At 34.7% G+C, this 16,414-nt stretch overlaps 1 protein-coding gene across 2 annotated transcripts in view; it reads right to left on the reverse strand.

The window, feature by feature from the left end:
• LOC607729 (A disintegrin and metallopeptidase domain 3-like) overlaps positions 1–16,414 on the reverse strand; it is a 94,451-nt gene that overhangs the window by 39,514 nt on the left and 38,523 nt on the right. For both annotated transcript variants that reach the window (XM_038560013.1, XM_038560014.1), the window contains one exon: positions 6,464–6,653. In XM_038560013.1, coding sequence (XP_038415941.1) covers positions 6,464–6,653 — 190 coding nt within the window. The remainder of the gene's footprint in view (positions 1–6,463; positions 6,654–16,414) is intronic.

Raw genomic sequence — 16,414 nt, forward strand, 5'->3', positions numbered from 1 at the left:
CCCAGACCAATAGTGTTTCTATATGCTAATAACAAAGTAGCAGAAAGAAAACAAATAGAAAACAACACCATTTATATTTGCAGAAAAAAAAAAAATTACCTAGGGATAAACTTAACCAAAAAGGTGAAAGACCTATACTCTGAAAACTATAATACATGGAATTGTTTTGAGTGTTAAGTTGTAAGAGCAGCTTTGATGAGAGATTTTTCTTCTGAAATAGAAGATAAATTTTTTAGGTGCCTTTATAACACAACAATTTATTCCTGACCTTTTGTAATACCTGGATTATCATGTAATATTTTATATAAAATTAGATACAATGTTTTCACACTAACTGCAAAGTTAGTGTATTATTAAAGTATATCAAACCTTTATTACTATATAACATCTTTTGAATTTATAGGAGTCAGATGATATTCTTTTTCATTTTTATATTTCAATATTAACAAAAGTTTGTTATTCTTCACAATATAAGTATTTTAATGAAAAATTATCTAGAGTAGGGAAGATAGAGGATTGAATATACATTAAATATTAATGTGGGGGGGGACAAAAATCAATGACATGACAGGGAATTCCCAGGATAGTATCAAAGAAAGGGCCTATAGTAGAGAGCAAGTTTTCACAATATTCGATGAATAATGTAAATTTAGACTAAATGCCTGGCTTAGAAATTGACTTGTAAGGGCAACTGTGCTGTAGGAATAGAATCTCATCATGGGACTAGAAGCCAGAACTTTATAAAATAGGTAGCTAAGGTTCATCATTGAGAAATTTGAGAGTCAAAAAGACATTTCTTTTTCTCCTACTTGTCCAAACCATTATCAAATTCTCTTCAATATTTAATATCCTACAATTTTTCTCTCTTGGTAAACTTAATATATGTTGAAAAATACTGAAATGTTTACTTCTGGAATAAACCCCAGAAGCATATTCTTTTTATATACTAATTTCAGTTGATAATTCTAATTTAGATATTTTGTAAGTATTTTCCAAAATGTAAATCAGTCATTCAAAGTAACATTAATAGAAGGCATCAACAATTGTCATGATTTAATTCTATTTCTATATGCCTGCAAAGGATACTGGGAATTAAAATTTTTGCAAGTACTCATTTTACAATAACATTCAAAAACATTAAATATTTAGAGTTAACTTTAAGAATTAAAGATACTAAATAAGTGAAACAAAATATGCTCATCTTTTGAAAATCATAACATTATGAATATGTCCACTCTCCTCAAATTCATCAAGATTTTTAAAAATCTCAGTCAAAATTGGATATACATACATATAGAAAAAAAATACCCTATGCTTAATTTACATACATTACTTAACATGGATCATATATATATATATATATATATATATATATATATATATATAAGCTAAAACCAAAAAAAATTCTAGAAAAACATTTATGAGAAATCTTTACAACCTTGGAAGAGATAGGGCACAAGTAGTATAATGCATAAAAGAAAAAAAATGATAAACAGCTTTATCCAATTAAAAACTTTAAGCACTGGGTGTTATTCTGTATGTTGGCAAATTGAACACCAATAAAAAATAAATTTATTATTAAAAAAAACTTTAACTTTTTGAAAGATATCATTAAGAAAATAAATATGTACAAAATGTTTGAATAGACACTTTAAAAATGGGGACAGGGATCCCTGGGTGGCGCAACGGTTTCGCGCCTGCCTTTGGCCCAGGGCGCGATCCTGGAGACCCGGGATCGAATCCCACATCAGGCTCCCGGTGCATGGAGCCTGCTTCTCCCTCTGCCTGTGTCTCTGCCTCTCTCTCTGTCTCTCTGTGACTATCATAAATAAATAAAAATTTTTTAAAAAATGGGGACATATAGAATTCCCATAATCATATGAAACAATGTCAAATATAATTAGTCATCAGGAAAATACAAAATGAAGCCACAATGCACACATTCAAATGACTAAAATGTAAAAGAATGGCAATAACAAAAGTTGATAAGGATTAAAAACTATCACTCTCATACTCAGATTTTTTGAATGTAAAATATTACAATATTTGGGAAAGCAGTTTGACATTTTGTTATAGATTTAAGAGTAAATTAACATATGATTTAGCAATCCCACCACTATATATCCGCAGAAATAAAAACATAAATTCAACAAAAGATCTGAACATGAATATTCCTTAGAAGCATTTTTCATAATAGCTGCAAATGAAAACAACCTAAACATTCATTAATAATTTCATGGATAAACATTCCACTATATAAATATAATGAAGACCACCTCGACACATCATAAGTCCTTTTTGTTAAAAACCAAAGATAAGGTCGCAATGCCTTTGTGATACAACAAAGATGGGTTCTATGGATCATCTGGCTAGGTATGGCAGGCAGAAGCAAAATTGGGCACTGATGTCTTCAGTGAAAATGGGACAAATGGTTAAAAACAGAACCACTCTATGATCCAGCAGTTGCATATGGGGTATTTACCCAAGGATACAAAAATACAGATTTGATGGGATACATGCACCCTGAGGTTTAAGCAAGCAGCATTATCAACATTAGCCAAATTATGGAAAGAGCCCAAATGTCCATCAATTGATGAATGGATAAAGCAGGTGTGGTATATATATACAATGGGATATTACTCAGCTATTTAAAAAAAAGAAATCTTGCTGCTTGCAATGATGTGGATGGATCTAGAGAGTATTATGTTATGCAAAATAAGTCAGTCACAAAAAGACAAATACCATGTGATTTCCTTGATATGTGGAATTTAAGAAATAAAACAGTGACCCTAGGGAAAAAATAGAGAGGCATCTCTATTATGATTATGTTCTTAACTATAGAGAACTGAGTATTGCTGCAGTGGAGGGGGGCAGTCTAAATGAGTGATAAGCTTTAAAGAGGGCACTTGTGATGAGCGCTGTGTGTTTTATATAAATGATGAATCACTAAAGTCTACTACTGAAATTAATATTACACTGCCTGTTAACTAACTGGAGTTTAAGTGAAAATTTGGAGAGAAAAAAAAGCCAATTGCATAGTTTTAAAAACACATTAATGTAGACTTGTGAAATTTCAGAATTATTATTATTTTAATTTCCTAAGAAAAGAAAAAAGAACACATTTGACCAGATGGACTAATAGATCAACATTCCATCCAAAAGCAGAAAGAATACACATTTTTCTCAAGTTCACATGAAATATTCTCCATTTTAGGTCATGTGTTGGCCACAAAGGAAGTCTTAGTAGTTTTAAGAAGACTAAAATCTTATCCAACATCTTATCTGACAAAGATATGAAAGAAGAAATCAATTGCAAGAAGAAAATTGGAAAAATTACAAATATGTGGTGGTAAAACAATATGCTAATGAATAACCAATAGGTCAATGAAGAAATTTTTTAAAAATCAAAGGATATTTTGAGACAAATAAAAATTTAAATGCAACCCAGAAAAATGTGATGCAGCAAAAGCAGTTCCAAGTGGGAAGTACATAGCAACATAGGCTTATCTCAAGAAATAAAAAATATCTCAAACAATCTAACTTTATACCTAAAGTAGGTAGGAAAAGAAGAACAAAGTTAGTAGAAGGAAGAAAATAACAAAAATGAAATGGAAGTAAATTAAAGGGAGACTGAAAGCCTAATAGAAAAGATCAATGAAACTAAAAGCCAATTCTTTCAAAAGATTAAAAATATGATAACTTTTAGCTAGACTCACGAGAAAATGACAGAGAGGTTACATAAATAAAATCAGAAATGGAAAGGGAGAGGTTACAATGGATACTAAAAAATACAAAAGTTCATAAGAGATTATTATGAATAACTTAGTAGAAATGTATAAATTCTTAGAGACACATATACCAAAACTGAATCATAAATAGAAAATATGAATAAACTGACTACTAGTAAGGAGATAGGGTCAGTAATCCAAAACCTCCCAAGAATCATAAAGCCAAGATCAAAGGGCTTCACTGGTGAATTCTCAAACACTGACAAAAGGTTTAACACTTACCCTTCTAAACTCTTCCTGAAAACTGAAGAGCAGGGATCAATTTCAAACTTACTTGATGAGGCCTGAGTGCAAATTATTCAGGTGCTTGTTAAGTATCTATCCATTGCACATTTTATTCATCTTCCATGCATATATTTCTTGTGTATTTTATATCACAATGAAATGATGAGTATGAGATATTTATTGTTAAAGTGGGCAGAAAACTACCTTTCAAAAGAACTAAAATATACTAAAGTATATTTAGTATAAAATATACTAAAGTATATTGAAAATTTATTTTCAAGAGAACTAAAATATAGTGAAGAATACTAAAATATACTAAAGCATATTCTCTTAGTATATACTAGTATATTAGTATGCACTATTATGCTTTCTTAGTATATTTTAAGAAAGAGAATATAATTTAAATGAAATTCCCTCAGAAGGGAACTGTGACATGCAAAGAAATACTAATAACCAAAAAGAACAATAGATAAAAAAAAGAGTACTTTCTGAATAAAATCTTCAGGGCATTTTCTAATGTAAAGTACAGAGGTGACAGAAATGCAATGTTTACAAAAATGTTATGTAAGTTAAGCCCTGTTATTTTGGAGGTGGCCTAGATATGGTTAAAATTTACATATGTATAGTAAAAATGCAAGAATAATCACTAGAGGAAAATTAAAAGTACACATCCACTAAGCTATAGAAATAAATGGTGGAAGAAAGAAAAACAAAGAACACAGATTAAAAAAAATGAACAGAAATTCAATTTAAAAACATGAAAAATTGGGATCCCTGGGTGGCGCAGCGGTTTAGTGCCTGCCTTTGGCCCAGGGCGCGATCCTGGAGACCCGGGATCGAGTCCCACGTCAGGCTCCCGGTGCATGGAGCCTGCTTCTCCCTCTGCCTGTGTCTCTGCCTCTCTCTCTCTTTCTCTCTCTCTCTCTGTGACTATCATAAATAGATAAAAATTTAAAAAAAAACATGAAAAATTTGAGGCTAATAAAATTATAAAAAATATGCAGTCTAGAGGAGTGTAAAAAGTCATAACAGCTAAGTGTAATGAATTACCTAGAGAAGATTCTGTTACAGAAAGATGCTATTGAGTAAAAAGAAAAAAAATCCAAATAAATTATGGACTTTAGTTAATGAAAAATATGCAAAAATGTTAATCACAATGATGTTTAAGAAGATAATCTGATTAATCAAAGACAGACTGGATAGTAACTCAAAACCCAGTGTAGATCTTGAACTTAATAGTACAGGAAAATGAAATGAGAAGAGAGAAATAACAGGGAAATATCAATTAAGGGTAGTAGCTACTGTGTGCATAGATACATAGATAATGTCAGACCAAATAGACTTTAAAACAAAAAGCAACATTAAAGAGATTCAGCATTTGAAAATAAAAGTTAAATTTTTAGGAAGATATAACACTCATAATTGGGGCACCTGGGTGGTTCAGTTAGTTAGGTGTCTGCCTTCTGCTCAGGTCATGATCCCAGGGGCCTGGAATCCAGCTCCTGCTCAGCAGGGAGCCTGCTTCTCTCTCTCCCTGCCCCTGCTCATTCTCTCTCTCACTATCTCTCTCTCTCTCAGATAAGTAAATAAAATCTTAAAAAATAATCGTCATAATATATCTCTTCACCATATAAAACAGCTTCAAAAAACAGAAAGCATAAATTGGATAATGTATAGTGAGAATTAGGCAAATCGAACTGTATGGTTAAAGGTATCAATATTATCTCTCAAGTACCAAGTTCAGGCAAATAAAACTCATAAAAATACAGAAGATATGAGGCATTCACCTAAAAATTATCATGTAATTAAGTTGTATAGAATTTTGATTCTAACAATTCAAGAGTTAACATTTTCTCAAGTGAACATAGAACATTCCAAAAACTCACCATGCATTAGTATATGAAAACAGGCACAACAAAATACAGTGATTAGCTATCTTACCACACACAACTAAAAAAGGGCAATAGCAAAAAGCTAAACATAAAATAATAAGCCAAGGATTATTATTAATCCAATTCTGTGAGATCAAGTTAAAATAAATGAAGTTCCTCCAGATGCAAGAATGGAAATTAGGAGATGAAGAGGTATACAACATACACGTAGTAACTTATTGAGCCACTGCAGTCACTTTGATGAATTCAGAAGATCCTTGAAATGACATAGTATTGACATTACCAATGTTTATCATACAGAAATATGGGTATTACTACTAATGGTTACACCATGAAGAAAATCTACCTCTTTAATCCACACTACACTTACCTCTTACTTAAACTCTTCAAGTGCTTTAAATTCAGAGTGAGTCAGTTATTACATACCCCACATCTCCATATCTTGGATGTTTAATAAAATGGTGCTGCATTTCAAAAAAAGTCCTCCTGTATCACATCTATATTTATAAAACTACATAAAACGAATCTTTGGAAGAGTTATAAATGTTTGTTACTAACCCCTTCAAGGCCACAATCACACTGTTCTGGTGGTTCCAGAATTCCATTGCCACAAGCTGCTGCACTTCTTCCTTGGTAAACCACTTCTGAAACTTTTTGATTCTGAAGACACTGAATTTCAGGCTGTGAAACCATATGTTTAAAATCATCCATGCTGCAACTGCTAAAATACTTTACACCATGGGAACGTCTAAAAATAAATTATATTCCTCAGATACATGGAATACAGTCAGTATCAAAGTAACACTATGAATTACTGAAAAGTACCAAAAATTCTGTAGTGCTGCATTTACAGAGGAGCCAAGAAGGAAGAGAGAGGATTTTTATCTTTTATATAAGTTCTAAGTAAAAGCAATATGTTTATTTCTATTATAATCCAATATAATAGACATCTAGGAAGTAGAGGAAGTTAAGATGACATGAGTTAAAATATATTAAAACATAAATAATGTTTGCCACAAAAACTCTCTTTAAATATGTCCTATTATTATTTACATTATGATTATCAACATCACAATTTTAATAATTATTATAAGCACTAGTTATAAGAAAATGACACATGCTAGAAAATTTATGTGGAAAACTGAAGAAATAATGATGGTTGATTGTGTTACAGAAAAATCAGAATCATTTGTACTTTGATAACAAAATTAATCAATTAAAATATCTCAACATTGATTATATAAAATGTATAAGCCCTAGATTCATTTTATTTTGTTATCTTTGGAAATATTTCTGTGCTTCTATGTGTACTGTTTAATGATTTTTATTTAATTTTGTAACAATCTAAAACTTAGAGAAATTACACAAAAATAGACCAAAAAAATTTTCCCCAAACAATGAGGAAACACAATCCCAATAACTCTAAATATTATGCTATATAATTCCTACAGACATTAATTCTTAAAAAGACTCTTCAAAATCAGGAAATAATTACACATTATCTAATCCTCAGATGTCATCCAAATTTCCCATCATTACAATATTTGTACTTTATAGCAAAAAGATCCAGTTGAGAGTCAATATTGCACTTTTTTCAATTTTTTTCTCCAAGTTTTTATGTAAATTCCAGTTAGTTAACATGCACTGTAATATTGCTTTCTGGTGTAGAATTTAGTGATTGATTCATCACTTACATGAAACACTCAGCGCTCATCACAAGTGTTCTCCTTAAATCTTTCACTCATTTAACCCATCCCCCCCACCCAAACTCCCCTCCAGCAAACCTCAGTTTATTTTCTATAGTTAAGAGTCTCTTTTATGGTTTGCCTCCCCTAAGTTGATTGTTTTATTTCTTAAATTCCACATGTGAGGGAAATCATATGGTATTTGTCTTTCTCTGACTTATTTTGTGTACCATATGCTCTCTAAATCCATCCACATCATTGCAAGTGGCAAGATTTCATTCTTTTTTATGACTGAGAAATATTCCATTGTGTGTGTGTAAATATATATATATATATATATATATATATATCACATGTGTATATATGTACACATACTACATCTTCTTTATCCATTCATCAGTCAGTGGAACCTTAGGCTCTATAATCTGGCTACTGATGATTATGCTGCTATAAACCTCGAAGTACACATTTTCCACAAAATCAGTATTTTTTTTTATCCTTTGGGTAAATACCCTGTATGCAACTGCTGGATTGTAGGGTACTTCTGTTTTTAACTTTTGAGGAACCTCCATATTGTTTTCCAGAGTGGCTGCAGCAGTTTGCATTCCCACCAACAGTGTAAGACTGTCCCTCTTTCTCTGCATCCTTGCCAAGCACCTGTGTTGTTTTTTCCTGTGTTAAGTTTGACCATTCTGATATATGTGAGGCCGTATACCTCATTCTGGTTTTGACTTTTATTTCTCTGATGATCAGTGATGTTCTTTTCATGTGTCCATTAACTATCTGGATGTCTTTGAAAAATGTCTATCTACGTCTTCTGCTCATTTCTTAACTGGATTACTTGGTTTTTGATTATTGAATTGAAGCTCTTTTTTTTTCTTTAAAGATTTATTTATTTATTCAGAGAGAGCGAAAGAGAGGCAGAGACACAGGCAGAAAGAGCGAAAGAGAGGCAGAGAGAGAAACAGGCTCCATGCAGGGAGCCCGACGTGGGACTTGATCCCGGGTCTCCAGGATCACACCCAGGGCTGCAGACGGCGCTAAACCGCTGTGCCACCGGGGCTGCCTTGAATTGAAGCTCTTTAAGGATTTTGGATACTAACCCTTTATAAGATATCATTAGCAAACCTCTCCCATTCTGAAGGTTGCCTTTTAGTTTTTTGTTTCCTTCAAATTTGCAGAGGCTTTTTATCTTGATGAAATCTCAATAATTCATTTTTGCTTTTGTTTCTGTTGCTTTTTTCAGACATATCTAGTAGAAGTTGCTACCTGTGCTCTCCTGTAGGATTTTGATGATTTCAGGCCTCACATTTCAATCTTCCATCTATTTTGAATTTATTTTTGTGTATGGTGCCCAAAGTGGTCCAGTTTCATTCTTCTCCATGTTGCTGTCAGTTTTCCCACACTATTTGTTGAAGAGGCTGTTCTTTTTCTCCCTTGGATATTCTTTCCTGCTTTATCAAACATTAGTTGGCCATATAGTTGCAGGTTATTTCTGGGTTTTCTGTTCTGTTCCATTGATCTGCTTTTGTGCCAGTACCATACTGTTTTGATTACTACAGCTTTAAAATACAGTTTGAAGTCCAGGATTGTGATTCCTCCAGCTATGCTTTTCTTTTTCAAGATTGCTTTGGCTATTTGGGTCTTTTGTGGTTCCATACATATTTCAGGATTGTGCTATTTCTGTGAAAAATTACGTTGGTGTTTTCATATGGATTACGTTAAATGGTTGGATTGTTTTGGGCAATGTAAATATTTTAACAATATTTGTTATTCCAGTCCATGAGCATGGACTATTCTTAAATTTCTTTGTGTCATCTTCAATTTCTTTCATCAGTGTTTTATAGTTTTCAGAGTACAAATCTCTTTCCTCTTTGGTCAGGTTTATTTCTAGGTGTCTTATGGTTTCTGGTGCAATATTAAATAGGATGGATTCCTTGACTTTTTCTGTTGCTTCATTATTGGTGTATGGAAATGCAACAGATTTCTGAATACTGATTTTGTATCCTGTCATTTTAATTTATCAGTTCTGGCAATTTTTTTTTTTTTTTTTTGGTGGACTCTTGGGTTTTCTATATAGAGTATCATGCTGTTTGCAAATAGTGAAAGACTTCTTCCTTGATGATTTGGATGTCTTTTATTTCTTTTGGTTCTCTGATTGCTGAGGCTAGGACTTCCAGTACCATGTTAAATAATAGTATTGAGAGTGGACATCCTCACCTTGTTCCTGACCATAGAAGAAAAGCTCTCAGTTCTCTCCCATTGAGAAAGTTATTAGTGGTGGGTTTTTCATGTAGGGCCTTTATGGTGTTGAGGTATGTCCCCTCTATCCCTATTTTGTTGAGGGTTTTTTTTTTTATCAAGAGTGGATTTGTACTTTGTCAAGTGCTTTTTCTGCATCTATTGAGAGGATCATATGGTTCTTCTCCTTTCTTTTATTAGTGTGGTGCATCACACTGATTGATTTGTGGGTCTTGAACCACTTCTACAATCTAGGAATAAATCCCACTTAGTCATGGTGAATAATTCTTTTAATGTACTGTTGAATCTGATTAGCTATTATCTTGTTGAGAATTTTTGCAGCCATGTTCATGAAGGATATTGGTCTGTAGTTCTCTTTTTTCATGGAGTCTTTGTCTGGTTTGGGAATCAGGATAATGCTGGCTTCATATAATGAATGTGAATGTTTTCCTTTCATTTATATTTTTTTTTGGAATAGTTTGAGAATAGGCCTTAACCCTTCCTTAAATGTTTGGTAGAATTCACCTTTGAAGCCATCTGGCCCTAGACTTTTGTTTGTTGGGAGATTTTTTATTACTGATTTAATTTCTTTGCTTATTTTTCAGTCACTCAAGTTTTCTATTTCTTTAAGTTTCAGTTTTGGTAGTTTATATGTTTCTAGGAATCCATTCATATCTTTCAGATTGTCTAATTTGTTGGCATATACTTTTTCATGATATTCTATTATAATTGTGTATCTGTTATTTCTTCTCTCTCATTTGTGATTTTTTTTTAACTTGGGCCCTTTCTCTTTTCTTCTTGATAAGTCTCTCTAGTGGTTTATCAATTTTATTAATTTTTTTCAGGGAAATAACCTCCTCATTTCATTAGTTTGTTTTACTATTCTTTTTAGTTTCTTTTTTAAGATTTATTTATTCTTGAGAGACACAGAGAGAAAAGCAGAGACACAGGCAGAAGGAGAAGCAGGCTCACTCTGGGAAGCCTGATGCAGGACTTGATCCTGGGATGCTGGGATCACAACCTGAGTCAAAGGCAAACGCTCAACCACTGAGCCACCCAGATGCCCCCCTTTTTAGTTTCTGTATCATTTTTTTTTCTGCTCTAATATTTTCCCTTTTTCTGCTGGCTTTCTCATTTGTTGTTCTTTTTCTAGTTCCTGTATGTGTAAGACTAAGTTGCTTACTTGAGATTTTTCTAGCTTCTTGCTATACTTCCCTCTTATGACCAATTTTGCTGCATCCCAAAGGTTTTGGACCATCATATTTTCATTTTCATTTGTTTCTATGAATTTTCTTATTTCTTCTTTAATTTCCTGGTTAATCCTTCATTCTTTAGTAGCATGTTTAACCTCCATGTATTTGTGTCTTACCAAATTTTTCCTTGTGGTTGGCTTTAAGTTTCATAGAGTTGTGGTCAAAAAATATGCATGGTATGATCTCAGTCTTTTTGTACCTGTTGAGGGGTGATTTGTGACCCATGATTTGTGACCCAATATGTGATCTATTCTGGAGACTGTCCCATGTGCACTCAAAAAGGACGTGTATTCAGCTGCTTTAGGAAGAAATGTTCTGAGTATATCTATGAAGTCCATCTGGTTCAATGTATCATTCAAAGACATTGCTTCCTTGTTGATTTTCTGTTTAGATTATCTAAAATCCCCTAATATCACTGAATTATTATTAATGAGTTGCTTTATGTTTGTTATTGTTTGAATTATTTGAGTGCTCCCATGTTAGGGGCATATATATTTACCTTTGTTAGATCTTCTTGTTGGATAGACCCCTTTCTTATAATACATTGCCTGCCCTTATTCATCTCTTGTGACCGATTCCATTTAAGATCTATTTTTGTCTGATAGAAGTATGCTACTCTGGCTTTCTTTTGATGTCCATTGGCATGATAAATGGTTTGCCATTCCCTCAAAATCTGCAGATGTCTTTAGGTCTAAAATTAGTCTCTTGTAATCTTGTAGGTAGCATATAGATGGGTCTTGTTTTGTTTTGTTTTGTTTTTATCCATTCTAACACTCTATATCTTGTGGTTGCAGTTTTAGTCCATTTACATTCAAAGTATTATTGATTGATAGATATGTATTTAGTGCCATTTTATTACTGTTTTGTCATTGTTTCTGGAGTTTTTCTCTGTTCCTTTCTAGTTTTTGTCACTTTGGTCTTTCCTTCCAACCAAAGAGTCCTCTTTAATATCTCTTACAGGGCTAATTTCTCTTAGGTTTGTTTGTCTGGGAAATTCTTTCTCTCTCCTTCTATTCTGAATGATAGCCTTACTGAATAAAATATTCTTGGTTGCAGATTTTTCCCACGCAGAATGTTGAATATATCATGCCAATTTCTTCTACCTTGTCATATTCCTGTGGAGAGATCTGCAACAACCAGCAGGGTCTTCCCCGTGTAAGTTAGAGACTTCTTTTGTCTTGCTGCTTTAGGATTTTTTTTTAAGATTTTTAAATTATTATTATTCATGAGAGACAAGAAAGAGGCAAAAACATAGGCAGAGGGAGAGGCAGGCTCCCTGCAGGGAGCCCGATGCAGGACTCTATCCCAGGACCTTGGGATCCCACCCTGAGCCAATGGCCGCCACTCAACCACTGAGCCACCCAGGTGCCCCAGGATTTTTTTTATCATTGTATTTTGCAAAATAACTATAGAATGTTTTAGTTTTGGTGTGTTTTTGTTGATTTTAATGGGACTTCTCTGTACCTCCTGGATTTGGATTCCAGATTAGGGAAGTTTCCCTCCCCACATTAGGGAAATTTTCAGCTATTTCCTCAAATAAACCTTCTGCCCCCTTTTCTGTCTCCTCTTTTCTGGGACTTCTATGATATGAATGTTATTACATTTGGTGGAGTCACTGATTTCCCTAAGTCGAATCTCATGATCCATAATTCTTTCTCTTTTGTTCAGTTTCATTCTTTTCCATTATTCTATCTTCCATATCACTTATTTTTATTCCTTTTCTTCTTTTATCTTTGTGGTCATTATGTACACTCTGGTTTGAATCTTGGTTATTGCATTTTTCATTTGATAGTTTTTAATGCTTTTATCTCTGTGGTAAGAGCCTCCCTGAAGTCTTCCATTCTTTTGTCAAGCCCAGTGAGTATCCTTATAATTGTTTCTTTAAATTCTCCATCAGGCATATTCCTTGAATGTTTCACTTAGATCTCTGGCCATGACCTTTTCTTGTTTTTTCTTTGGGATGGATTCCTCTGTCTTGACATTTTGCCTAAGTCTCTTTTCTTCTTCTGTTTATTAGAGAAGTCCGTTATGTTTCCTGCTCCTGAGTAATGGCCTTATGAACAAGAGGTCATATATTGTCTAGGGCCTGGTGTGTCAGGTAACATGTCTGGTGTGTGCTACATGTACTCTGCTGCTGTGTTTTGGCTTTTCTATCTTTCCAGCAAGTCATCTGTAGAGCCTGTCCCTGCTGGCAGTGGATAGTGTTTGGACCTTGGCTAGCGTGTGGTGAGTTTTAACTAAGTGTGCTCTGGTTTGCTTGTTAAATGAGATCAGATGCTACTTCCACTAGGACCAAAGCCTGCAGAACTCTGTTCAAAAGATGTGGTGCATGCAGGGATTTCTGTTGGTTTTCTGGGGAAGAGGCCCACCGGGCTGGGACTTAAGCACACTTGCCTGAGAAAAGCAGTACCAGTAGAGCACAGGGGTATGGGACTTGGTGTAAGCAGGTTAGGCAGCCAGTATCAGTGCTGGTTTATGCTGTGGGGCAGGGGAAGGAAATGGGGCCAGCCAGGTCCTTTGTCCCCATAGAGGGGTCTTCATGCTTGCTGCTCTCAGGGAAGCACTCCCAGAAGAGCAAATAATCTCCCCTCATGAGTTCCAGGTGTTTTTCAGATTGTTTCACACTGTTTCTGTTGCTTCCCTGTCTGGAGCAGTGCAGTGCACTTTGGATTCTGTCCCAGTGAAGCCTGCTGACTCTGAAAATTCCAAACTTTAGGGATATGCTATGGCAGGGGCCTTGTGCTGGTCTTTTGGACAAGGTTCTGACAGTGTTGGGACAGATGCAGGTTTGACTGAGAAGGACAGGGATCTGGGATTTGGAGCAAGCAGGCTAAGGAGACAGTGTCCATCTAGGTTAGCTGCTCTCAGCAGGTGTCTACTGTGCCTACTGGGTAGGGGGAGGAAATGGTGCCCGCCAGTTCTCTTGCCACCAAATTGTCATCCTGTGACCACTACCTCTCACAGATATGCTCCAAGAAGAGTGAGCAGTCTCTCTCCCATACACCTTTAGTTGATCCTCAGATCACTCGCTGTCTATCCCCAGGATGCTTGCCCGCCTTTTCCCTAGGAGTGGCAGCACCCTCAGGGCTCTATCACAGCTATGATGGCCATCCTCTAAAATTCCAGACTTTGAACCCTGCTGGTTGCAAAACCTCTTGAAAATTTGCCCCTCTGGTTTTTTTCAGCCAATGGATTTGGGGAAATGTTCTGTTTGTTTCTCTGTATATCCCCACTACCCATTATCTGCTACCAAGGCTCTCTCCCCTCTGCAGCACCTGGAATCCATTTCTGCCCCAATCCATGTCTCCATGCCTCCTACCATCCTTGATATGGCCTCTTCTCTTCCTATAGTTGTGCAGTTTATTCTGTCAGTCGTCAGATTGATTTCTTGGATGTCAGAATAAGTTGTTATCTAGTTGTGTTCTAGGTACCAGACAAGCCAAGGGCCTCCTTACAACGATGCCATTTTAGCTTCTCCTCAACCCTTGCATTTAATTCTCATGTCTCCTTAGTTTACTTACATTGTTTTTTGTTGAATTACATGATTATGAGAAGTTCTGTGATTACAGACTTATTATTCGGTAGAATGTCCCTCAGTTAGGACTATAAAATATTTCCTCATAATTAAACTGAGGCTATGCATCTTGGCAACATCATCACAGGAGTGTTGCTGAGTCTGTTTCACTGCATTCTAACAAATGGCATAGGATTTCAATTTGTTACAGTACTGATGAAAGTCGTTTTGATTAGCTAAGGTTTATCTGCTAGTTTTCACTCTAAAATTACTTTTTTCTTATTAGTTAGTAATTATCTGAAGAGAAATACTTTGGTTTTGTGTTAATATCCCATTCCTAATTATGTTTTCAATTTTAATTTATCCATATATTTATATGAATATGGAATCATGTTTTTTGGTCATGTTAATAAATAGGCTATAATCCATTAGTATCATTATTACTTATAAAATTCAGATTCCCACAGATTTGACTATTGGGAGTTGGCTTTTGTGTCTCTTTGATGAATCTCCATAATTCTTTTTTCTCATGCAAAAGAAATTTTCTCATGCAATATGTTCCAAGCTTCTTTTTATTTTCTTTTATTTTTCTTTTATTTTCAATCATTCCTTCAAAGTGCCCCAGTTATTTTAGTGAGGAATAGTATTTTTAAAACATGATTTGGGTGATACATGTATTATTGTTACTAGATTTTTTTCAAGAGGAGAGATCAAGGCCATGCTCACATCTTAAAAAATCACAGCCCCTTTGCTCTTACCTACAATTTGCCATATCCCCACCAATTCTGGCTCCTGCAATGGCATGAGCTTACTGATACTTCAGTCTCAGGAGAGACAACTCGTTAGGGTATGGCTAGCCAATGATTTGAGTCCCCAGGTCAGTAAGACTTTTAGAGTTCCTATTGTCATCCTATTTTATTTCCTGGTACACAGCTACTTACTTCATGCTTCTTAGTTCTTGTTAGTGGATTGGTCCCACCTGGTAGTATTTATGGTGCATTTCAGTTTGGTAAACTTGTGGAATATGCTTTTGCTGTTTGTTTTTCTAGTTTCACTGTGTTTTATGAGAGAATAGGGGGAGGCTAAAATACCATGCTGACACTTTTACCACTTGATTTCCATCCTTTCCCTTATTCTTGAAACACATCCCTCCCTAGGTAAAATTCCATCCTATCTTGGTTCTTGTTTCTTTTTTAAAGACTTTTTAAATTTACTTATTCATGACAGACACACAGAGAGGGAGAGAGAGAGGCAGAGACACAGGCTGAGGGACAAGCAGGCTCCATGCAGGGAGCCGGACATGGGACTTGATCCCCGGTCTCCAGGATCCGGCCCTGGGCTGAAGGCGGCACTAAACCGCTGAGCCACCTGGGCTGCCCTTGGTTCTTGTTTCTAATATTTTCTTCCTTTCTGTTCCTGCTCACTGCAATTCACCTGTTTTTCCTCAATTATTCAGCCTGTAAATATGAGAAGTATACAAAGCTAATCTTAAGGTATCCTTATCACTCTTTTAACTTCTTTGTAAATGATCCTCATGGTTTTAACTTCCATCAATAAAGTGATGGCACATTTTAAATTCCTTACTCTCTGAGATCAGGACCTATATATAACTATGCATCTAACTCTAATGGATGACTCAGAATCCTCATCCTTAACATAAACTGCCCCTCAAGACTTCTCATTTCTCTGCTTTCCTAAAATATTTTTCTTTTTCAATATCTGTTAATAAGTGTGATAGCTAAAAGCCTACAAATAATTCTTCACATCTTTTTTCTCTCAATCCTAATAAACTGCCATAAATTATTATGAGAATTAT

Source organism: Canis lupus, chromosome 16, assembly GCF_011100685.1.
Source record: "Canis lupus familiaris isolate Mischka breed German Shepherd chromosome 16, alternate assembly UU_Cfam_GSD_1.0, whole genome shotgun sequence".
Taxonomy (NCBI): domain Eukaryota; kingdom Metazoa; phylum Chordata; class Mammalia; order Carnivora; family Canidae; genus Canis; species Canis lupus.